The sequence below is a fragment of the Canis lupus genome, chromosome 7 (assembly GCF_011100685.1).
Source record: "Canis lupus familiaris isolate Mischka breed German Shepherd chromosome 7, alternate assembly UU_Cfam_GSD_1.0, whole genome shotgun sequence".
In the NCBI taxonomy this organism is placed as follows: Eukaryota; Metazoa; Chordata; class Mammalia; order Carnivora; family Canidae; genus Canis; species Canis lupus.
Window position 1 is genome coordinate 44,503,946 of NC_049228.1, and position 25,314 is coordinate 44,529,259.

Here is a 25,314-nt window from a genome sequence, read left to right on the forward strand (position 1 = left end):
AATAGAAAAAAAGTCTAACCTGAACTGTAAATAATTCAGTTCAGTAACTTAATTTAATTGAATAAGACATTTTTCTGGGAAAGAAAGTATTTTTCCCCTAGTTGCCTCCCATACCACTGAATGAATTGGAAAGGAGGAAGGATCTACAGATCGAAAAGGGAGCCAAGTAGGGCTGTTGAAATGGTGTTGCGATTCTTGTACTTAAGCCATTCTCCTCTCCTTAGCACAGTAGGGATCTTCTTGCCTAGAACTGGAAGGCAGGGAAATGCTTCTCTCCATTTTTTAGCTTGCTGCAGTTCCAGTGTCTCCCATTTCCTTGCCTGTTCTCTATAATGGTGTTAAGAATTTGGCACCCAGAGGCCATGTGTATACTTATGGGCTTGTAGAGACCATACTTTATATACATTACCTGGTAAATCAAATTGCAGAGTCATTAGCATATTGATTATGGTCTTCAGTTGTCAAAGGGAGTATAAGAATATTTGGCCTTTTTCATTTACAAATTTAATAGTTGTCGGCAACAACCAATACCTCCTAATAAAAAGTACTCAGTGTGTGTGAGAGGAAAACATTGAAGCTCCAAGTACAGCTCTCCAAGTTCCTTCCCCAATTGTTGTATTGTTCTTCAGGTTTCAACAGCTTTCTGTTTTGAAACTCTTCTTACCTGCAATTTTACTTTTAAAAAGAAATTTAAAAAATAATTAAACATGTGATCCTAGAGTTTGCAAATCTGTAATTCTTTAACCTAATACTGAAAATATGATTGTGTTTTCAGTACATTAATACTTAACATTTTGAGGGTTTTTTTTTTTTGTTTTTTTTTTTGGTTTTCTTTTTGTAGTTTCTTGACCTACTTGAAGTGTTTGGGAAACTTTAAATAAGATGATATATATTTGTATAATTAGACTATCACAGTTAATTAAAATTTTTTAAAAAATTCTTTTTCTTTCTTTTTAAAGTTAAAGAAAAACTTACTGCAGATCCTGATAGTGAAATTGCTACAACTAGCCTTCGGGTATCCTTGATGTGCCCTGTAAGTAAAATAACAAAACTTTCTGGGTGGGGCCTTTCACTTTTTATGAATTACTAATTTTTCTATATAAGTAAGTGTGGGAATGAATGATACATTATGATAGAATTCTGAACTTTTGTCATTTTCTCATTCAGGTATTTTAATGATTAAGCATTATAATTTTAAAGAATGCAAATATTCTTCAAACAATGACTAAGCAAGAAGAGACCTAAAAGGATGTTATATCGATGAGGGAAGAGAGCTTTAGGTTCAGAATAATCTGTCACAGTTTTTTGCTGTAGAAAATTCACAGCTAATAGTAAACATAGAGAATAGAGGGTTGATTCCTTTTATCAGAATATACAGAGAATTGAAAAATAGCACTAAAATTACTGTCGCCTAATGGTTATTGATGGTTCTGGTGTAATGAGTAAGAATGCTTGAGGGATCCCTGGGTGGCTTAGCGGTTTGGCGCCTGCCTTCAGCCCAGGGCGTGATCCTGGAGTCCTGGGATTGTGTCTCGTCTTGGGCTCCCTGCATGGGGCCTGCTTCTCCCTCTGCCTTTGTCTCTCTCTCTCTCTCTCTCTTTGTCTCTCATGAATAAATGAATAAAATCTTTAAAAAAAAAATGCTTGAGATGTCTTAGTCTGTAATGTACTTCTAAGTTGCACAATAATTTCTATGTCTCTTTACATAGGGACTATAGGGTAGAAATCAGTCAGCAACTCTCAGATCCTCATGTGTTGGTACTCAGCTAGCTAATTTTGGGGGAAACTACTGAGGACTTGATAAGTTGTCAGAAAGTTAATAATTTGAGCGATAGAACTAACTCACATGAGAAAGCAGAAGACCATATATACCACATGTATGTAACCTTGGTAATAGAGTACCAAAGAAATGTGAGAGGTCAGGAATAATAGTGGATGAAGGCTTCTTTAAAATCAGTACTGGTGAAGGGGCACCCTTTCCAGACATGAGGAACTTGATGAGAAAAGTCACAAAATCAGGAGTATACTTTTGGGGGCACCTTGTGACCAGCCAGCATTGTGAGAAATGTACAGTATTTAAACAGAGAGAGAATTGTGTCGGAGAGAGGGAGAAAGAAAGGAATAATTTTTTGAGTTCCTATGATGTGCTCCTTAATTTAACTGTCTTAGTAAACCTGTGTGGAGTTGTTCCATTTTGCAGATGAGGAGACGGAGACTGAAAGCTGTTGGCTAACCCACATCACCCAGTTAATAGTGGAACAAGGGTAAAAATTTTGGTCTTCTGACATTATTCTAGTTATCTTACAATATATTTTAATCCCAAATTGGGCTTAAATACTTAATATCCTAGTTATAAGTCCACCTGTCACTTTAGAAACTGGTGTTTGCAGATCCCTTTCTTTCTGAATTTATTTTTTTATTACATTAACTTGAACTAATTTAGCTTTATTGAAAAGGAATAGAAGTGCATGAAATTTGGATTGCTTAGAAATTGGAAACCTGTGGTTATTAGACCCAGAGAGAGGGTCTGCAGTCAACAGCAGAGCAGGAGTGGGGTTATTAATGCTCTGAAAGTGGCGGTAGAGGCCCTAGAGGGCTTGTGTTTGGACCCAGGACATCCTCTTCTACTCCCATGCTGTGTGCAAACCTTGAGGCATGAGTTCTTTTCAGTGTCTTCACATTACCCATTTCCTCCTTCTCATGTTAAAATTGATATTGTATTGAAATACAGGAAATTGCTGTTTTGTTGGTCAAAAACAGTTGGGTATTGGCAGTTTTCTTACAATTTAACCCTAGTATACTGAGCAGCAAGTGTTAATTGCTGGCTATATTCTGGGCATACTGACTATATGGTAAGGGAACTCCTGTTACCTTTATGTTTTAGTAGCAGACTATTTTATCAAGAAGAAAGTGCTTCTGTACAGCTTACCTGAGGAGTTCTAATGATTGCATGATGCCATTTTCTGTCTTGTTTTCTTGGCACTTGTGGGTTTTTTTTTCCTCCCCTTTTTTTCCTTCAAATACTGCTGCTATTCTATAGGAGAACAACCAAAACAAAATAGACTAACATCCTAATGGATTGTCAGATTTTGAGAATAGTGAAAGTGGTACATCAGAGTGATAAGATTCCTTCTATATATGAGTAGAGAACAGTTCCTTTTCAAATGTATCTCTTTTAATAAAATGGACAGTTTTTAAGAACATTAACATTTCAGTTTCTCAATGAAATAAGTAATAAGATCCTGCTTTAAGTTCATTAAATATTTTCTTTTCTTTGCTTACAAGTGAAACAAAGTCTGTTTTGTAGAGTGTCTTTAGAGCTTTTTTTTTTTTTTTTTTTTTTTTTAAGAGCTTTTTGAAAAAAGTCATCCTACCTGATTTTTTTCAGCATTTTCTAAGAAAAGAGTAAATGGTACTTTTCAGGCTGTAGTAGTGTTAACATGAAGTTGAAACTAACTATAGTATATGATATGCATTAGTTAGAACACCAAACAGATGTTTTGATCAAATTTAACAGATGGATAACAGAAATTAGATGGTGAGAAGAGTTTTTGAGGAAGAGATAATACCAGTATTAGTAGAAGAGTAGAAAGGAGCACAGCCTACTGGCTGCGGAAGTAACACTGGGTCTGGTGCAGTGATAGGAGATTGAGAAGCACGGAGTGGATTGGAAGGATTTGAGGTGAGGATTTTCCACCCATTTGGAAGGATAAGAGGTGAACCCTGTATCCGGAGGCAGAAATGAGGGAAAACAATAGCCTTAAGGTAGTGTAAGAAGTATTTGTTGTATTTCATGGTATATTTGTAAAATGATTCAGAATAGATATGAGTCTGGGTAGTGGGAAGCACAGACCAAAGCTTCTATCCTTAGGACCTATGGAAGGCAGTTTTATAGTTGTTCTTGAAGGAGGGATCTGACTAAGTGTGTATAGTTATATTTCTGAACACAGTGTCTGAATTTTACACAGGGGTTCTATCTTAATGCTACCAGCTTGTGATTTTCTCTGTCCTGCAGAGGTGGGCTTGGGTGGCTGAGGGGTAGAAAAGGGAGCTAGGTTTAATTTTATCTTTTAAGAGTCTAACTTCTGTATAGTTTGGAACCACTGATTTGGGCCATTTTTACTATATACATTCTTTCTTAATTTACATGGATACTAATTAAGCTACGGTAAAGTGAAAATCAATTTAGATACTCTGGGTGTAACATTTCACCCTGATGTTTATAACAACATTATCCATAATAACCAAATTATGGAAGCAACCCAACTGTCCATGAACTGATGAATGGATAAAGAACAGGTAGGGGTGTGTGTGTGTGCGTGCGCACACACAGGAATAGTACTCAGACATAAAGAGGATGAAGCCTTGCCATTTGTAATGACATATGGAGGGAGCATGAGAGTATTATGCTAAGCAAAACCAGAGAAAGAGAAATACCGTATGATTTCATTAATATGTGGAATTTATGAAACAAATGAGCAAAGGGACAAAAAGAGGCAAACCAAGAAATAGACTGTTAACTATACAGAACAAACTGGTGGTCACCAGAGGGGAAGGGGATGAGGGAATAGATGAAATAGGTGATGGGGATTAAGGAGTATACTTGTCATGGGTACCACGTGATGTATGGAAGGGTTGAATCATTGTATCATATGCCTGAAACTAATATTACACTTTATGTTAACTGGAATTTAAGTAAAAATATTTTATGAATCAAAAAAAGCATCGCATTGATTAGGCACCATTTCTTTCATTCACTCATTCATTCATCCATCCGTCCATCCATCCATTAGTCCCTCCATCATTTGACTAAATACATATTTAACTGCTTTTATTAACACACCAGCTAGGAAATTGATCAGATGCAGCCAGTTGGTAATAAATGCTTTTTTTAACTTGGGAAATGTTCATTAACTCTTGTGATGAGACACTTGGAGTAAATTTAAGATCAGCAGCTTCCATAGTTGTGAATGCTTTCAGTTCTCTGTGTTGTAGAAATTCTAAGGCAGTGACAGAAGAGATGAAAGTGGCACTAAAGAAGAAGAAAAAAAGCATGTTCTCATAGTGTGGTTCAGGGATACTTGGGGGCCCCTGAGACACTTGAAGAGGCTCACAAAGTTAAAGCTATTTTAAAAATAATACTAGGATGCAGTTTTTCCCTTTTCTGCTCTCATTTTCTCATGAGTAGGCAGTGGCATTTAACAGGGGTTACCTGTTGGTGATGTCACTGCTCCAATGACTGATGGAATGTGTATTTTGGGTATTCTTGTTTTTTTAAAATATCAACTCTAATTTCTACTACAATAAATATCGGTAAATGAAAGCTGTATACATAAAAACCCCTTGGGGTTCTCAATTTTAAAGAATGTAAAAGGATTCCGAAGCCAGTAGTATGAGAACTAGTAGCCAAAAACAAAAACTCACAGTAGGCCGAATTAGAGCATTATTTTAAAGAAACAAATTCTGGAAATTGACAGAGTATAGTACCTACTTTGTTATAAAATTATTCAAATAGAACAAACATTAAAATTTTAAATTGCTAAGGTGTTACTCAGAAGTAATATTACAATAGTATAAAGTATATCTTTCTAGATTGAACTTTATGTTCATAATTGTGTTTATTGGAAAAAATTGTATTGTGCTACATACACTGTTCTGTGGTTTACTGTTTTAAAATTAACAGTATATCTATTAATATGTGTAGATCTGTCTTATTTTAATCACTATAGGTATTTTATTGATTGGATATGGTGTAAATTGTTCAACATATATATTTTTTAAGATTTTTATTTATTTTTTCATGAGAGACACAGAGAGAGAGGCAGAGACATACAAAGAAGGAGAAGCATGTTCCTCAAGAGGAGCCTGATGTGGGACTTGATCCCGGGACTGTGGGACCACACCCTGAGCCGAAAGCAGACATTTAACCTCTGAGCCACCCAGGCATCCCTTGTTCAACATTGTTTAGTGATTATTTGGGTTGTTTCCAAATAAGCAATGATGAAAAATTTCTAAGTGAAACACTAGCCAGTAGAATCCACTACTTAAAAAAGAATCCAGTATTGCAAAAGAATAATACATGATAACAAAAGGAATGCAAGTATGGTTTGATTTTAGAAAAATCTATGAAAAAATTTATGTTAATAATTGAATTGAAAGGGGTGCAGGAAGCCGCTGTGATTATCTCATTAGGTGCTGAGTAGGTGTTTAGACAACATCCATTCCTAATAGAACAAAAACTCTTAGCCAAATAGGAAAAAGTAGATACATAGTTGAAACCAAGAACCAGCACCATGGGTGATGTCGTAAAACTAGGAGGGTTCTCATGGGAGTGAAAAACATTTGGGTTTGTGTTAGAGCTCCACCAGCTGGGTCTTAGTGAGCATGTTATTTGTAGCTTCATGTCACCTCAGCATCCTCACTTCAAAAGCAGAAATACAGGGCAGCCCCAGTGGCACAGTGGTTTAGCGCCACCCGCAGCGTGATCCTGGAGACCCTGGATCGAGTCCCACATCAGGCTCTGTGTATGATGCCTGCTTCTTCCTCTGCCTGTGTCTCTGCCTGTCTCTATGAATAAATAAATAAAATCTTTAAAAAAAAAAAAAAAAAGCAGAAATACAGATACTAGTCTTTCTGCAGTCATAGGGCTGTTAGGAGGATTCTGTGAAATTTATATAGAAATCCTTATCACCCAGTAAGATTCCACATGACTTAGGGGATAATTTGGTATAAGGAAGGAAAAAAATAGAAGGAAATATCATAAGAAGAGAAATTGCCTCAGGTTCTATTCTCACTTTTTTCCTGTTTTAAATAATGAGTTATATTGTGCTACATTCTTGCACAAATCATTGTAACTTCTAAGGTCCTTTTTAGAATTCTGGTTAAACACTCAGATGGAATCAGCATAGCACAGTGATATGGGCTCTGGAGCCAGAGCTGCTTGGTTCAGATACTGGCTCTGCCACTTTCTACCTCTGTAATGGTAGTGTAATGGTGGGTAGTCATTAGTTAGCTTCCTTGTGCCTCAGTGTTCTGGCGGGGCAGGGGTGGGGATGATAATATAGATCAAACATACAGTGCAGTTGTTAGGTTTAAATATAAAGTGTCACTAGGATTAACATAAAGTCATCAATATTGTGCCTTCCATGGAAGTAGAACTATACAAACAAGTTATTGCTATGGTGATGACTTGGCTGAATTATTTTTTTAAGTTATAGAATAACCAAATGTTTCTTAGAAGAAAGAAATTATAGATAAACCAAAAGGGGGTTAAAAAAAAAACAGGAGCATTCTAAAAATCCTTACTCCTCAGGCAAAGTTAGTGTAATTTTGCGGTGAATTTTCCTAGACTTTATAGTACCTATGAAGTAGTCCTTCCTTCTTCCCTTTCTTTCCCTTTGCCACTTTCCTAGCCTTTCTTCATTTGTTCTATCATCTGGTGAACAAATACTGAGCACATACTTCATTCTAGGTACTGTGCTGTGACCCTTGGATTGCAGTGGTGAACAGCAACATGGACCTTATCTTTGCGAAGCTTAGAGTCTAGTGGAGAAACAGGTTTTCTGTCAATTACACAGATCTAGTTATAAACCAAGATATTTTCTGTAAGGAAGTATATAGGGAGGCCTGTTGAAAGGCTCTACAGAAAGACTGAATCTAACCTGGGTGTGTGTCCTGATGTTGGTATACCCTACCAATTGAACAGAGCACTCTGGTTATATAAAAGTATGTTGGAATATCAGCACGTGTGACTACACAAGTAAAAAAATTTCATAAGTGAAAAATATATTTGCAGTTCATATCATATACAGAAAGCTGACATAATCCTTCTGTAGATAGATAACCAAAGACTAATAACCAAATGGAAAATGCGAAAAAGTTATGAATAGACAGTTCTTAGAAATACAAATGGCTCTTAGAAGTAAAAAAAAAAAAAAAAAGGCTCAACTTCACTTAAAATAATAGAAATGTAGTTCACAGCTATAATGGGGTATTTTTCACATATCAGGTTGGCAGAGATCCAAATGAATTATGGCACTGTATTGGTTAAAGGGAACCAGGCACATTTATACATGTATATACATAAATCGATAGGTCACTTCTGTGGAAGGTATTTTGTGAGTGTGACAGAAATCACAAATGCACTTTCCCTTTGGCCCAGAAATGTCACTTTTAGATCCTAAAGATATTTATTGCAGCATTATTTGTCGTCATAAAAGATTGTAAACAATTTAAATGTCTATCACTAGGGCAGGGTACTAGTTAAATAAAGATCCTTCATATCATATACTTCATATCAATTGTGATACCTTCATATCATGGTAGCTTTCTTGTGTATTGATAAACTCACCAAGCTATATTATGTGACAGATGGTACAGAATTGTGTGTATTGCATGCTACTATTTCTAGGAAAATAATTTTTAATACATAGTTGCTTATGCTTGGAATATCGATAAAAGTACATGCAAGATATGAGTAACAGTGGTTCCCTTTAAATAGGGGAATAGGGAGAAAGATAGGTTTTCATTGTTTATATTTTTCTATCTGAATTTACATGTTAATTCTTTTTAAAAAATCAAATGGGCTTTTAAAAGTCACAGGGCAGTCAGTGAATACAAACAAAATATGTAGTGATCTAGATGGAAATAAATTCTGGTTTGAATTATTTTTTTCATTTTGATCTTCTAAGATCTTTTCAGACTTTTATGACTGACTCTTTTATTTGAGGCTTTATTCTCCTCTCTGAAAGGTTTCCCCTGTTGACTTCCCTGTCTTTTAGTTAGGGAAAATGAGGCTGACAATCCCATGCCGTGCAGTGACTTGTACACATCTACAATGTTTTGATGCTGCCCTTTATCTGCAAATGAATGAGAAGAAGCCCACCTGGATCTGTCCTGTGTGTGACAAAAAAGCTGCCTATGAAAGTCTAATTTTAGATGGGTAAGTATATCCCAACATAAATCTTAGCTTATGTAAACATTCAGTACAGCCTCATATAAATTTTAGTTTAGCATTGTGTTACCCTTTTTATTGTTGGGTTTGTGTACTGTTGGGTTTTGCTAAACTCATGAGGGATATTGCTCTGTTGTTTTCTTGTAATGTCTCTGGTTTTATTTTATTTTTTTAATTTTTAAAGACTTTATTATTTAGAGAGCACAGAGCGGGTAGGAGGGAGGAAGGGAGGCAGAGGGAGAAGCGGAGAGAGAATCTCTCAAGCAGACTGTGCTGAGTGGGAGCCTGACATAGGCCTTGCTCCTATAAACCAATGAGATCATGACCTGAGCTGAAACCAAGAGTCAGATGGATCCTCAACCGACTGAGCCACCCTGGCACCCCCTTTGTCTGGTTTTAATACCACAGAATGCTGGCCTCATACAAATGAGTTGGGAAGTGTTGGTATTGTGTCTCCTCAAATATTTGGTAGAATTCTTTAGTGAAGATGTTTGGAACTGGGGCTTTCTTTGTGGTAAAGTTTTTAACTACAAATTCATTTTCTTTTTTTTTTTTTCATTTTCTTTAATATACATGGGTTTCTTCGGGTTCTTTCTTTTTGAGTGAGCCTTAGTGTGACTAGAAGTTTGTCATTTTTTTTAAGATTATATTTATTTATTCATGAGAGACAGAGAAAGGCAGAGACATAAGCAGGCTCCCCATGGGGAGCCCCGATGCGGGACTTGATCTCAGGACCCCAGGATCATGACCTGAGCTGAAGGCAGCTGCTCAACCACTGAGCCACCCAGACGTCGCAGAAGTTTGTCAATTTTATTGATCTTAAAGTACTAGCTTCTTGTTTCTATTGATTTTTGTCTTTTTTCTGTTTCATTTTTCTATTCTTTGTTACTTGCCTTTTTGTGTTTACTTTCTTTTTTATTTTATTTATTCATGATAGAGAGAGAGAGAGATGGGGGGGGCAGAGACACAGGCAGAGGGAGAAGCAGGCTCCATGCTGGAAGCCTGACGCGGGACTCGATCCTGGGACTCCAGGATCAGTCCCAGGGCCAACGGCAGTCGCTGAACCGCTGAGCCACCCAGGGATCCCCCTTTTTGTGTTTACTTTCATTTTAATTTGCTCTTTTGTAGTTTTTAGTTTCTTCAGTAGAAACTGATGTTATTGATTTAAGACTTTTTCTAATTTTCTAATATTAGTAAATCAGTGCTATAAATTTTCTTCCAAGTACTGCTTTAGCCATTTTCCACAAATTTTATACATTTTCATTTTCATTCAGTTCAAAATATTTTCTAATTTATGTTTTTATGTTTTCTTTGTCTCATTGGTTGGTTGTTTAGTTTCCAAACATTTGGGCATTTTTCACGTACTTTTCTGAAGATGATTTCAAATTTCATTATGGTCATAGAACATAATTTGTATGAAGAATTAATTTAAATTTATTGAGGTGTTTTCCTGTCCCTAATCTTCCTTTCCCCACCCTTATGATCCTTTTTTTCTTGATAATAAGCTTAAGTTAGTTTTTTGTATAATAACCTTTATATTTGCTTATGTTTGTTTTATATGTTGTGTTGGAGGTTATTCTTTACTGACAATCCCAGCTAAGAGACCCAGGTGTCTTTCTGTTTAGTCACTGATTTCTTAGATGATGCTCAGACACTTACTGCTCATTAAAGATCTAAAACCTAGGAGGAAGAGGATGTAATAGTTGTAAAATGGGAAGTATTGAAATACCAAAACAAAAAGGTCAGGTAGCATTTTTCTTGTCTCCAAGGCAGTATATGTATTATTTAGTTAGTTCACCTTTGAACAAAGCTGTTGATTACATTTATGTATTTATTAATTCATTTATAGGCTTTTTATGGAAATTCTCAATGACTGTTCTGATGTGGATGAGATCAAATTCCAAGAGGATGGCACTTGGTGTCCAATGAGACCGAAGAAAGAAGCTATGAAAGTGTCCAGCCAGCCATGTACAAAAATAGAAAGTATGTGCAGAATGGCCAAAGAGAGCAAAGCAATGAGACTCCTGCAACGTTGTCTTTATCATTAACTTTGGCCACTAGAACTACATTTGGAGCTCAGTTTGAGAACTCTGTCTTTTGATCATCTGTTACATGTGTAATTTCCCCCAAGTGATTTTTACTCTTTCCTTAAGAAATGTGCTAAAGTTTATACCATCTTATAATTAGATTTTTCATAGTATATTTACATATTTTTATATATAAAATAGATGAAGCACTCATCTAAAATCATTTTAATATATGGTGTTTGTTACAAAATGAAAAGTTGTAAATGACATTTGTATGGACAGTTTTTCAGGATTGTTTTTAGAGTACATTTTGGGAGAACTGCAAGTGGAGGTGTGCCTAGAGAGGCCACAGAGTCCATCAGTGGAGGGTGAGGGCAGGTGCTCACAGATTAGTTGCTAAAAAAGTGAACAGGTTGTTTCCATCTCTTTGTGGGAAAGACTTTGACCATTGCCCTGGTTTCCTCAGATGTATGCTCAGCCTCTGACTCCCTATAGCTGTCCACACTATGTGGGGAAACTAAAGGCAGAACAATTGGAACCCATAGGTGAACTTAAAGTTTTCTTTTCTTTCTTCCTTCCTTTTTTTTTTTTCCAAAGATTATACGTATTTATTCATGAGAGATACAGAGAGAGAGGCAGAGACATAGGCAGAGGGAGAAGCAGGCTCCCTGCGGGGAGCCAGATGCAGAACTTTATCCCAGGACCTTGGGATCACAACCTGAGCCGGAGGCAAATGCTCAACCACTAAGCCTCCTGGGTGCCCCTTAAAGTTTTCTTTTTATCTGACATAGTCCACTCACTGCAGTTAAGTTTCATGCTGATTATATTTTCTAAATGTAATGAATAATGGGTACTCAGAGTGAAACAAAAGATTCATGTCAATATTAGTCATTCTCCTGGGGCACTGGGTGGCTCATTTGGTAGAGCATGTAACTTTTGATCCTCAGGGTCGTCAGTATAAGCCCCACATTGGGTGTGGAGCCTACTTAAAAAATTTCATTCTCCCGTGGTTGTTACTGAACCTATAGATAGAATGATCAAGTTTTCGCTCGTCTTTGAGAATAGTGATTTAGTTGATTAGTTGCTCTTCCATTATCACCAACGTTAGTTTTCTGTTAAACAGATTATAGGACATAATGTAATTTCTGTGAGATGATGAGTTAACATACGGTATATGTGGGCAGAAAGAACCTAAGTGATTAGTAGATAATTGATAAGAAAAGCTTTAAATGTCTGAATAACTTAAATGAGAAGTTTGGAATTCTTTTAACTCATCAAGGTGAAAATCTTTATCAACTTCTGGCTTATGGTGAGGGGGCCTATATGTTCTCTGACATGAGTACCATTGCTTTGCTAGAATGAAAGTATCTGATTCTGACTTAACACCTCCACATACCTGTGAGAATACACAGCTACTGAAGCATATACTCTTGTCTGTGGCTGGAGATTGGACCCATAACCCTGGGCTATCTATAAAATGACTGCTTACCTGGGGAGACTTACCTGGGGAGACTGCTTACCGCAGGATCTGAGCAAATCCTTTGGCAGTACAGGAGGCATAAGAGCATGCTGTCCATAGGAGGCTTTGACCCTCTGGAAAGGCATAGAGTTTACCCTTTCTCTTCAGGTAAGCAGTCATTTTACAGATAGATGTCTGGAGTTAAGGATTTAGTCTCTATCTCTGGGGTAGAGTATGTGGCTTTACTGGCTGTATATTCTCCTGGACTTGCTGCGCAGTTACGATTCTTATGGTTAGAGTTTATTTGTGTTGAATGTTTGATTTTTTTTTTTCTTATACTTCTCTTCCCTACATCAGGTTCAAGTGTCCTCAGTAAGCCTTGTTCAGTGACTGTAGCCAATGAGACAAGCAAGAAAAAAGTGGATGTTATTGACCTAACGATAGAAAGCTCTTCTGATGAAGAGGAAGACCCTCCTGCCAAAAGGAAATGCATCTTTATGTCAGAAACACAAAGCAGCCCAACCAAAGGGTTTGTTAATTTATAGTTCACTATTGTTTATTACACTCGGAACTAACTGTTCTTGGTACAGGTTTGTAAATGTCTGAGAGTTTACATAACATTACATAAATGTCTGAGCATAACCATAGAAGGCTATTTTTGTTTGCCTTTGTTCAGTTGAAATATTTTCAAGAGAGCACATTGTTTAAAGGAGAGAAATTTTGATGAAATTATTAACATCTTTGGGAAGTGAGAGTTGAAATCTTCTCATGTCTAAGTATTTATTTCATAATTGATTCTTTTTTGTCATTTTGTGGAACCTATTTGTAACGAGTAAGTTTGGCATCACAGACCAACATGAGTAAGTAAGCCTGGCATAAAAATGGAGTGTGGCATTGGGAATCTGACAAGTGCGGATTCCAGTTTTGAAACCATTGCTTACTTGGTCTGGGATCTTGACTGAAATACTTGTTTGAGCCTCCCTTTTCTACTCTGTAAAATGGAGTCAAATAATGCCTACCTCATAAAATGACTGTCAGGTTTCAATAAGATAGTGAAAGAGCTTAGGCTCAGTGTCAGGCATGTGGTAGTCTCTCAATAAATTATTGCTTGCCTTCCTATTTCATCCTCTCCAGGGCAAACTGTAGGCAAGTAAATGTGCTCTAGCATGTATATTTTATGACTCATGTAATTGCTGTCCTATGTAGTAGGTGATAGCTTGGAGTATCTAGCAACAGGCACTTCTTAGAAATTTTGGAAACTGCAAGAAAGTAGCAGGGGGTTTTCCTGACATCTCATGAACATACTGTTTTGGACTTGGGTGTGCCATCTTGTCCTTTGGACCTATCAGTGCACTTATTTTTTTTCTAATGGCTTTATTGGAGTATAACTTACATGCCATAAAATTTTTCTATCTTAACTATTAAGTTGTCCAGTTCATTGATTTTTAGTAAATTCAGAGTTGCCCAGTCATCATCAAAATTCAGTTGTAGAATATTTCCAACACATAGTAAACTTCCCTCATGTTCACTTTTGCTTGTTCTAGATATTTTTAATAAATGGAATTATACTGTCAGTGTATTTTAGTTTAAAAAATCTAGAAGTTGTAGCTACCCAGCTCATTCCATGAAATCTTAATGCCTAAATGAGATTTACACATTAACAACCATGCGTAATGAAGCTGGTTCACATTATTAGCAAGATCACTGAAAATTCTAAATTCAGTCTTAAGTCATTTAATTATATGTTAAAATGGCATCCATTACCACAAAGTAGGGTTCATCCAGGAATGCTTCATTGTTAGGAAATACATTGATAAAATAGATTGTGTCATAAGGATAACTATGTAGTCATCTTAATGGAGTCTGGAAAAGTATTTAGTTCATTAATAACCATTTCTGATAGAAAGTCTTTGAAATAACAATTCACTTAATGGTTTGAAGGGTTTACCACTGAAGCTGATTGATTCATTCTTGGGCTGCATTAATCAAAGAAGCATAGTGTTTAGGATTATATACTCACACTAGTTTTATTCTGTTTAAGGCTAGATGATTTTTACTTAATATCATTTTAGATATAAAATGTGCATCAGAAGATGGGAACAGGGTGGTAAAGAGTGCAGACTGTAGCATGATGGATGGATGTATCTAAGGACTGACTGTTAAGCCAGGAAAAGAGAAGATGTGATAATGTAAATATCTTGTAGTTCTTAAAAGCGAATCATTGATGAGGTGAATTAAGTTTATTCTATGTTACAACATTTGGGAGATCTAAGTCCAATGGAGGGAAGATACATGGAAAGACTTTCAATTAGAGCTGAACATTAGGAAAGTTGATGTTTTGTGCTAAGATCACATTTTCTGTGTTGAGGTAGGATGTATGCCACCTGTCCCAGTGGGTGTCATGGAGACCCATCTATGATTATATCATCTCTGTAATCCCTTCCAATTCTTTTTTTTTTTTTTTCCCCTTCCAACTTTTAATGCTTTTGTGGTTTTGTTCCTGGTCCATCCTTTTCATATTCTGTCTTATGACGTAGCATCTATGATTTTCTTGGTTTTCCTCTCCTGTGTAACTTTATCATAGGAGTTCTTGGTCAATGATAGTAAGCAAATGAGAAAGAATAGAGAATGAGAGACCAGGAAAACTTGCTTTCAATTACATTCCAGAGAGCAGTTATTTTTTAAGAGGTATTGTTTTAGTAAAATACTTTTTTTAAAAAAAGTTGTATTTATTTTAGAGGGAGAGAGAGAGTACACATGAGTGAGAGAAGAAGGGGCAGAGGGAGAGGGAGAGAGAATCCAAGCTGACTCCTTGCTGAGTACAGAGCCCGACACAGGGCTTGATCTGAGCTGAAACAGAGTCAGACACTCAACTGACCGGGCCACCCAGGGACCCCTAAAAATTGTTCTTAAAAACAATTTTACAGTTGTTTTATAATCAAGAGATAGAATGCATTCCACCTAGGCATAACTTCTGTTAACTTTTTGATAGTTCTCCTTCAAGCCTCTCTCCTTGCGTACTTACTCTAGTCCTTAAATGTGGTCATATAGTAGCTATCAGAAGAGATTGGCACCTTAGTCTAAGACTTTTAAAAAAAAGCCTCTGATATTTTTCTACATTAAAGGATAATTTTAAATATTATCTCCCCACCCATTCCCTGAACCATTGAATGATTGCTTTGTCATTAATAAGGTATTCTAAAGACCAGAATAGACAAGAATAGGGATAAATATGTATTTCTGTGGATTAAGACTCATTAGGAATTGGTAACAAAATTGAATCTTTTTTGTTTGTATGACAAAGTGGGAGCACACAGGGAGTTTCAGGCTTATGGATAAAAATTCAAGTTATTGAACTGTTAATTCATTTTCAGACATGTAAGTCTGGGCCAAGTATGATGAATTCAGTGATCCAGTACATAGTTTAGAATGCTAGTATTTGCTGTCTAGCAGTGTTCCAACAACTTGCCTTTGTGCTGTGATGTTATGGATGAAGCTACAAAAATTTAAAATATGTATGAACACATTCATAATGTGTACCTCTGCTGTGTATTTGCCAATCCTATGAGGAGGCAGTAACATGTTAACAAACTTTAAATTTTTTAAAATTACTTCATAGTATCACATTTTTATACCCACTATTCCATCAGATATGGCCATTTACATTTCTCCATGGTCCCTGTTATTCCATACTTATAAATCCATCTATTTTTTGTATAGACATTAGAATCATTTATCTTTCTGAATATAGTCCTTGTGAATATTCTAATTAAACCCAAAATCTGCTACCAGTGCATAATTTGATAATGGTCACAAGTGACTAATTTACCTCTTCTATAAATATGGAATTTGTGTTAATTCAGGTAATAGAAATTAATCTGCACAAAATAGTTTTTCATGTTTGCCGAAGTTTTAGATGTTGATCTAAGAATTTGTACCTTCATTGGATTTTGACATTTTTGTGTTGTCACCGTCAAAATTTTGTATTGGAGAAACAAGTAGTAGTTACTTAAATTTCGTGTTATGAGAACAGAACCTGTATTAGATGTACTGTGGTGATAGGCCGTGTCTTGGGTCGCTGACGTGATGCTACAGCTGTAAGTAATGGAGCCGGGGAGGAAAGTGAGTTTTGTTGTTGTCTTCTATAAATCTGATTCAAGTTCATAGGTCAATTCAGGATCAAGACAAAAGAAACTTTTCAGTGTGAGATACTGAAGAAGGAGAAGGGAGAACAGGAGGAAGGTAGGCACAGCCGTGTGCACGTGTGTGTATCTTCAAAGTCTTGTCTCTTACATTTCAAAAATATGATTGAGGTATTAATACTGTGAGACAGCCAGAATAATCAGAGTCACTTTTTAAACCCCCTCCTCAGCATGAGTGTACCGGTCTCTCTCCTTAGCCCCTACATCCCCTTCCCCAGTTTTAGGTACACATTCTTGTGTGGGAGGTAGGGTAGGTCACTTTGAAAACCCTTTTGGTGATGACCTGTTGTACTTTCATTCCTGTAAAGGACCACGGTTTTTGTTTTTGTTTTTATAAATTTATTTTTTATTGGTGTTCAATTTGCCAACATACAGAATAACACCCAGTGCTCATCCCATCAAGTGTGCTCCCCTTAGTGCCCATCACCCAGTCACCCCCACCCCCCACCCACCTCCCCTTCCACCACCCCTAGTTTGTTTCCCAGAGTTAGGAGTCTCTCATGTTCTGTCTCCCTTTCTGATATTTCCCACTCATTTCTTCTCCTTTCCCCTTTATTCCCTTTCACTATTCTTTATATTCCCCAAATGAATGAGACCATATAATGTTTGTCCTTCTCCAATTGACTTATTTCACTCAGCATAATACCCTCCAGTTCCATCCACATCGAAGCAAATGGTGGGTATTTGTCGTTTCTAATGGCTGAGGAATATTCCATTGTATACATAAACCACATCTTCTTTATCCATTCATCTTTTGATGGACATCGAGGCTCCTTCCACAGTTTGGCTATTGTGGACATTGCTGCTAGAAACATCGGGGTGCAGGTGTCCCGGCGTTTCATTGCATCTGTATCTTTGGGAGGACCAAGGTTTTAAACCTCTAGGAAAAGATGTGCTTTAATAATACATAATTTATTTTATCTCATCCCCAGTTCTTTCTTTCCCTGCCCCACAGAGTCTGCCTTATCTAGTATTGCTCACCTCCTGCCTGTGGTTTTAGAGACCAAGAAGCCTTCTGATTCTAAGCCAGACAGGTTGCTCTTTAGATAATAACTTCCATCTTCAACCCTCAACCCTCAACCTTCAATCCTCTGGGAAACGCGTTTGAAATACTAGGCTTCTGCTGTCTCAAGCATATTGTCTCCTATGGATCCATTTTTAAGACTTTTGAACTCTGACCTATGTTGTTTATTCACTATTCTGAGAAAAACAACACAGTTGCCAGCACAGCTGTATATGCCTCTCAAGATGACTTCATTTTTCACATTTCCGATGCTGTTCATATTTTTGACAAATAGTATAGAATAAGAGCTAGACAAGATCCTCATGTCATCATGCAAACTAGTTTTAAATGACTCTAGTGTCTTAATAGGTTGTGATTATTTCAATGGTTGGAGATTTAAATTGAGGTCATGAAATAGTTCTGTCAGTTGTTTAGAGTATGAAAAGTATCATGCAACTTTGTTATCAATTCTTATCACTAGTGTGTAATAATCGGAGCAGTAATGGGAAGTATTTCGACCAAAGGCCCATTTAGAGGTCCTAGTTGTCCTCTCATTCTAGCTTTGTGATTATGGTGCTAAGTTTCTGTTGGTTTTACTTTTTGTAGTAATTCCTTTCAACTGCATAATTCTGTGCCTCTCTCATTAAGCTTAACAGTAGTTCATTGGCAGTGCTTTGGGATGCTAACATTAATGTCCCTGTGTCCTTGTCCCTTCTCCTTTTTTTAACTTAATAAATTTTATTTTTCAAAACGTACAGTTGGTGGGACTTGCTTATGCATCTTTACTAGCAGCAGGGGCATCTCCACCATTGGTATTTGTGGTGTAAGTCACTTGAATGCTGTGTTTTGAAAACAGTTCAAGGAGTCCTTTACTCAGGAATTCCTGAAGGGGGCTGCCCTGGCCAGGGAATTATGAATCTTCAGTTTCTCAGATACAATAGCTGGGGTTAACTAGCTTATAAATGGGAAATTCCTTACAGAGTTTGACATTAATAAGAGCAGGTTATTGATCTTAGGTCTCAAACCCTGGCTTTGGACTATTTCTTTTTGGTCTGTCCCCAGATTTGTTCACTGAATCTTTATCTTTCTTGGATGAGTTTACTGCATCTGTTGTTTTTTTTTTTCTTTTTTTTTTTCTTCTTGTCCTTGGATGGCATCATGAAGCTCAGAGCAGCTGCTACTGCTGCAACCTCACTAAGATGATGGACACAAAAGATGACCACCATCAGCTATAGGATCCCTAATATTTCTTATTTTCTTGTGTACGTTCAAGATGTTTTTCTTGTTAGGTTCTGATTGTTGACCCTGGGTGTCTAAGAGAGAATGAAAGTTACATAGGTAGAATGCAAAGTCCTCTCTCTTTATTCTTGACATTTGAAAAAAAAATGATTAATTATACTGCTTGAAATTATAAAGCTATAAATATATATATGTATGTATTTTTATATGCATATATATAAAAAGCCAATTATGTATTTCTTAAGGGTGTTTAATTTGTATTCTTAGTAGTATGATTAGTTAGTTTCAAGGTCTACCCTTTTAAAGTAGATGGTATCATAGTAACTTAACATTTTTACTTCTGGACATTTTATTTTAAATCTTGAGAAATCATCTTATTCTAATTTTGGATTGCTGCCTATTATCAGGTTGGCTGGCTTTAGGATTGGCTATCTTTATCTTTGCTCAGGTGATTCTCAGATAAGATTGCTGGTAATTAACACAGTTTGAGTTAGAAGAGCTTCTGGTTGAGCTATAGTAAGTAGATTCACTTATAAAGGTGCCATGATTTAAATAAAATCTTAGGAGTCCATTTTTATTTCTAAATTTCTTTATAGATAAAATTACTAATATCCACATCTGTGTTACACATACATTAATAAAAGCATATGTAAAGTACATTTCTATTTGTGGTTGAAAGTTTTCTGTATTGCTCCAGCACTGTACATTATGTTTAATGCCAGCTTGCTCTTATGTCACAGCTGCTGTTGAGAGCCAGCATACGTTCATGTTAAAATGAAGTCTGTTAAGAAAGAGGAGAGTAGAGTGGAGGACTGTGTAGTAAGTAGCCACCATGTAGCTGTGTTGAAACTTAGTGCGCTTACAGCTGAGAATGCCCAGTGGTACAGCCCTTCTCTCCTATGAACTAACAGCCAGATTGTTTGTAATTTCCCATGCTATTTAAAACAGGGTTCTCATGTATCAGCCATCTTCTGTAAGGGTGCCCAGTGTGACTTCGGTTGATCCTGCTGCTATTCCGCCTTCATTAACAGACTACTCAGTACCATTCCACCACACGCCAATATCAAGCATGTCATCAGATTTGCCAGGTATGTGAAGAGTTATTGTATTTTGTACCAAGTTTTATTTATATATACTCATAATCTGTGGAGCAAATGTAGTGTTAAAATTTAAGCAAATACTAAGGAAATTTGGAGGCTTCATTCAAAGGTAGTATCTGTTTTAATATATCACATTCAATTCCTATCATTTTAACTACAGAGCAATCTATAGATTCCTGATAATAGGAAATATAGTAGGATAGTAGGAAAATTTTGGAGACTTTCCTCTCCCTCATAAAGAATTTGTACTCAGTGACATTTTCTTTATCACAGAAGCTTCACAGGTTCTGGAGAGTATTTTCTCATGATCTTGGTAGCCTCTCACAGGTTCAGAACATATTGCTATACCATGGGGTTAACATTACCCATAACAAAACCCCTATGGGGTTTTTTCCCTCTGTAAAAATAGAATCTACCAGCTGTTTCCTTAGAGCACTGCTTAATATTTAGTAATATCTCTTATGTGTATATTAACATTTGAAAAATTCAATGCTGTTTGAATTACTTTAGAACCAAGGCCATAGAATAAAATTTGGAACTCCCCCTCCCCCCCACGTTTCTTCCCTCCATAGCCATTGTTTTTGCAGATATTTTTTGTCAATCAAATTTGAGCAAGCTGAAACCAGTGCCTCTTGTATTCATGACTTCCTTTCTTTCTGAGGGGCCCTTTTTGTGGAATATAGTTCCCTCCTCCTGTTACTAATTTTCTTTTCTAGATTTGTGAAGTTAATTTTGACCCACAATTTATTTTTCTTATCCTCTTAATGAGGTTTTTATTTTAAACATGGTATGTATTCTATTGGGCAAAATTTGTGTTGTTGAAACAATTGGTAGTTGTGTTACCTGGCCTAATGTAATCTTGCCACTTGAAATTTATTCAGATTATATGAATAAAATTTAATCAAGGAGAATAAACCACTAATACTATCTATCACGAAGTTTCAGAAAGCCTACTTAACTATGTTTACTTCATGTGTACTTGGGGAATTGGTATTTTAAAACATTGTTAAGCCCAGCCGGCACCAATTAAAAAATATTCGTTGTGTACAAAACTTGATGCTAAGGTACAGAGATGGTTTCGTGGTCCATAAGACTGACGGAACTCAGAGGTACTTGATTCCTAGCTGCCGTGTTTTCCTTTAACTTCGGCTAGTTTTAAATGAGGTTAAAAAGTGTTCACGTGTCATCTTAGTATGTGTTATAAACAAGCATTATGGAAGGATTTGTTTTCCTAAAGCTCTTGAAATACAAATTAATGCTAAAAAAAACCTTACTAAAGTGACCCTGGCCATTAAGAATAGAACAGCCACAATTTACAAATCACTTGCTCTGTTAGTTTTCACATTCTGTGAGTCTGGATGAATTTTTAATTTTGTTGGAGAATTTACATTATTTCAAAATTTGCATAAAGTGAGACTATAAAATGTGCAGATTTAAGAAGCAATAGATTGTTAACTGTGTATTTTGTAAAATACATTTCAAGCTGGTATTAAGAAACTAAAGTTAATATGCAAGGTTGATATTTGGCCAGTATAAACCAGTGTGGGGTTACTGGTTATTGAAGTGTTGAAATGCTTTCTTACCAGTTGATAAATTGGAACAGAATAGGATCAATTGTACTTTATAAGAATTACCAGTTTATCATCATGTATGAATTATGTAGCAATTACTACATCTAAATAGTTTAGCTTTTACTTTGGTTTTATTGTTAATGTGCTCTTTTGTAGTTAGTAATTATTTTGGTTTTATTTTTGTGCATAATTTTTATGTAATCAGTCCTAATGTGCAGAGTTGATATTTATAAATTTAATAATTTATAATAAAATATTAAATAGAACATCAAGAATGGAGAGATGACAAAGTTTTAATACATTTCTTAACATTCCTTTTAAACATAAACGTGAATCTTCTGAATCTGCAGGAGAACAAAGAAGAAATGATATTAATAATGAACCGCAGCTTGGAACATCTCCTGATACTGTGCAACAATGAATACAAAATAAAACAAATAATTTGTATTTATGGAATGGAAAACAGCTTGATTATTTCAAGAAAAAATATGACTGCCTTATTATTTCTAGTGCCATATTGTCAGGTGCGAATGGAGCTCAAAAGTTGTATCATTAAAATTGGGAAGTGCTAAACATTTACATATTTAACCATGTAGCAATCCTGTAGCAATCATGTTTTGTTAAAGTTCATGGCTCAAGGAAAATGTGGTGTTACTAATAAGATATGTAGAGTAGATTTCACATAAAGAAGCAGTTAAAACCTAAAAACTACAATTTTATCATCAGTGTTACTAAAACATTTAGAATGTACGATCAGAATTTTAACACTGCCTGCTTTTAGTTAAAAATAATTGAGCATTTTCAATCATGAAATACTTAGGTGGGCATAAAAATATATCAGTACAACATGCTGCAATGGAAACTTAAGGTGAAATAAGAAAACAGCATTCTACTAAACTACAAAACAAGGCAGTAACATTTTAATCTGTATTCGTGAAACTCCATCTATTTCATATCAGAGCTTTAATAGTATGCTTAAAATGTAAGATGCAAGACTTTGATAGTAGTTTAAAGTTTTTTGTCAGAAGGAATAACATCTGAAATCTATTGAATTTCAGTGTTACTGTTAGAGAAAAAATGGTTTCAGTGAGAAATATTTACATTAAAACATTGGATTTTGTATGGAGGGTATATATAATAATGCTAGGGGCATAGTCAGGAGTTTCAGCCAAACCAAGAAACATTTCTAGGTGTTGTGCCATGGCATTTTATGGATCATCATATTCAGTTATCCTTGGATAAGGTGTCAAAAGATACAGATCAAGTAAATGTCTTAAATCTTTCATCGGTATAAATTGACTGGCACATGAGATGATCATCAAAGAGAATTATAGTACATCTGAAGAGCTGGGAATTGAAATAATGAAAATGTGAAGAATCTTTGCACCTTGATGAGCAGCTTCCAGTGCTGGAGCTGCACAGTTTAGAAATTATATCAAGACTGTATTTATTTAAATTGTAGTTAAGAAGTGGGAATAGTTAAACATTTAGAAAATGAGCATTTTTGAGTGATTTGGCTTCAGTACACAATGCAAGAGATATTTTAGCTTTATAAAAGAGGTTTAAGTTATTCACATGGACTGAGTGATTCAACAAACATTAAAAATGATTGAACATATAAAATTAAGTAGGCTATAAAAAGCTGAAGCTATTATTAAAAATGTTAACACCATTTGAAGCAAAACCAAATTAATAAAATTAAGTCAGTTAAAGGATAATGCCAATAAACTATAATTGTGACTTAATAACAGAAATGTTGAATATATAAAATTTTAAAGGTATTATAAGGGCTAGACATTTTGAATTACTGTTCAGCAGAAGTAGAGGATTTACTGACCAATATCATTGATGTGAAGAGAAACTCTCAGCTTATTTTGAGATGTATCATCTACTGATTATGGGGAAGTCATTGGAAAAGTTAATCGTGATCCCCTTTGTCCAGTGTTGCCTAGACTCCCTTGTATCCTACAGCTAGTGATAGGCATATGGAGTGAAAAAACTGTATCAACAACAACAGTTTTTAAAAATGCTTTAGAAATTAAATTATTTCTTTTAAATGATTGGTGCTATAGCTTGTATCACTTGATAAGCCTTTTTATCATATCCTTAGTGATTATAAGGGAATAAATATACTTTAAAAGAGGTATAAATTATTCATACTGGTTATTAAATATTTTAAATATCATTTCCACGAATACTCTATTTTGAGTAACAGTCTAATATCAGACTTTTATTCTGTATGATTGTTACATTTGAGGTGACGTTGAAGCCAGCATATATAAGTTCATAGAATTGAACAGAAATTGGCCTGTCTCACTGACCTATACCTAGTAATTTTTTTAATGTTTTGAAATTTAGAGAGTTTTAGGTGAAACTGATCTTGAAGTTTATTGCTAGACTTTTCAGACTTGAAATTTTTTTATTATTTATTGTTATAATTTTAATACTTCCAAATGGTTTTACTGGGCAAACTATTCCACACTCCTGTTTCTAAAAGCATAATTGGAGAATCCCAGATCTTTGGTTTAGAAAATGTTAGCTTATAACCCACTAAGCCCTACTAAGATTTGACTTGTAAGTGAGCAGCAGTTAACCAAGTGCTTGCTTTGTGCAGAGTGTTGAACTGTGTACTACTCCTCATGTGGGGACAGGCTGACAGAGAGCAATCCATGAAACAGACATCTGTTTAAGAAGTGCTATTTTAGATGAAGTTCATTGTGGTGTATTTCTAAAAAATAAATGTGAAGTATCTTAAGTGCCTAAGTATGTTTTTTTTTTTTTTTTAATGATCCGAATCCAGATCATTTTCTTACTGTTTTTATTGTTTCTCATTCTGTTAAGTGATGAAGGGGAAAAGTTTGCTTTGACTAGTCTTACTTCTCTGGAAATTTTTGGACTGGTCCCTTTTAAGTCCCTGGGAGGTGGTTTTTCCAGTTGTTTTATGAGGGGAATATGTGCATTTTGGAGTTTTATGAACTTTAAATATCACTGATTGTAATATCAAACATCTCTTTGGCAGAATGGTAAGCACTTACCCAAATGTTTTATGACTCATGAAATACAAAATGATTTTGGGAAATAATTCTTGTCTCCAAAATATGAGACAACTATTAACAAAGCATTTTTGTTTTAGGTTTGGATTTTCTTTCCCTTATTCCAGTTGATCCCCAGGTATGTATCCTGAATTTAAGCAACTAATTTGTATTTGATTGTTATGTCATACTAACTAAAAATGACCAGTTGCATAAAATCAGGACAGTCAACTTTCAGTTACTTAACTTGATGGAAAGGAATGACTATAAATATTTCACAATTTTATTTGAAGGAATAAAGTTGCTGTTTTAAAATTTGTGGTATTTTGACTTGATACCTGAATTTTTAATTGTATTTTATTTAGTTCATTTCTTACAAGCACTTGAGTGATTAAAATGAAAGGAAGCAGTGATGACTGGAAGTTAAAACTTTACAGAGATTATTTGTGAAACACTTGTTCTATATGTCAAAAAGAGCGGAAGCCAATTCAACAGACTTGAATCATTAGCTCGCTTCTCTTCCTGGTGTTTAGAGGCAGTCAGATTCAGACTTTAGGGATGCCCCAATCTAAAGTTGCTGTATATCCGTCATTCCTGTTTTCTCTGCCAGCGATAAGAAACTCGAGTATCTCCGAGTCCCGACCTGAAGACCTGCAGTAAACCTGGACTGATAGGTGGATAGCAGAGGCAGAGCAGAGGAGGGAAAGGCGTGGGAGAAGCGGAAGGGG

The 25,314-nt window shown here is 35.6% G+C and overlaps 1 protein-coding gene across 11 annotated transcripts in view; it reads left to right on the forward strand.

Moving 5' to 3' along the window:
* The window catches only part of PIAS2 (protein inhibitor of activated STAT 2), a 155,111-nt gene that overhangs the window by 77,108 nt on the left and 52,689 nt on the right, over nucleotides 1-25,314 (forward strand). For 10 of the 11 annotated variants that reach the window (XR_005362421.1, XM_038543334.1, XM_038543340.1 and 7 more), the window contains 6 exons: nucleotides 960-1,033; nucleotides 8,781-8,941; nucleotides 10,803-10,936; nucleotides 12,797-12,968; nucleotides 19,832-19,971; nucleotides 24,688-24,725. Coding sequence is in view for 10 of the 11 variants with exons in the window: in XM_038543334.1 (XP_038399262.1) it covers nucleotides 960-1,033; nucleotides 8,781-8,941; nucleotides 10,803-10,936; nucleotides 12,797-12,968; nucleotides 19,832-19,971; nucleotides 24,688-24,725 (719 nt within the window). In the remaining variant the exon portion in view is untranslated. Of the gene's footprint in view, nucleotides 1-959; nucleotides 1,034-8,780; nucleotides 8,942-10,802; nucleotides 10,937-12,796; nucleotides 12,969-19,831; nucleotides 19,972-21,904; nucleotides 22,006-24,687; nucleotides 24,726-25,314 lie in introns of those variants that run through there. The other variant, XM_038543339.1, reaches the window with a different exon arrangement.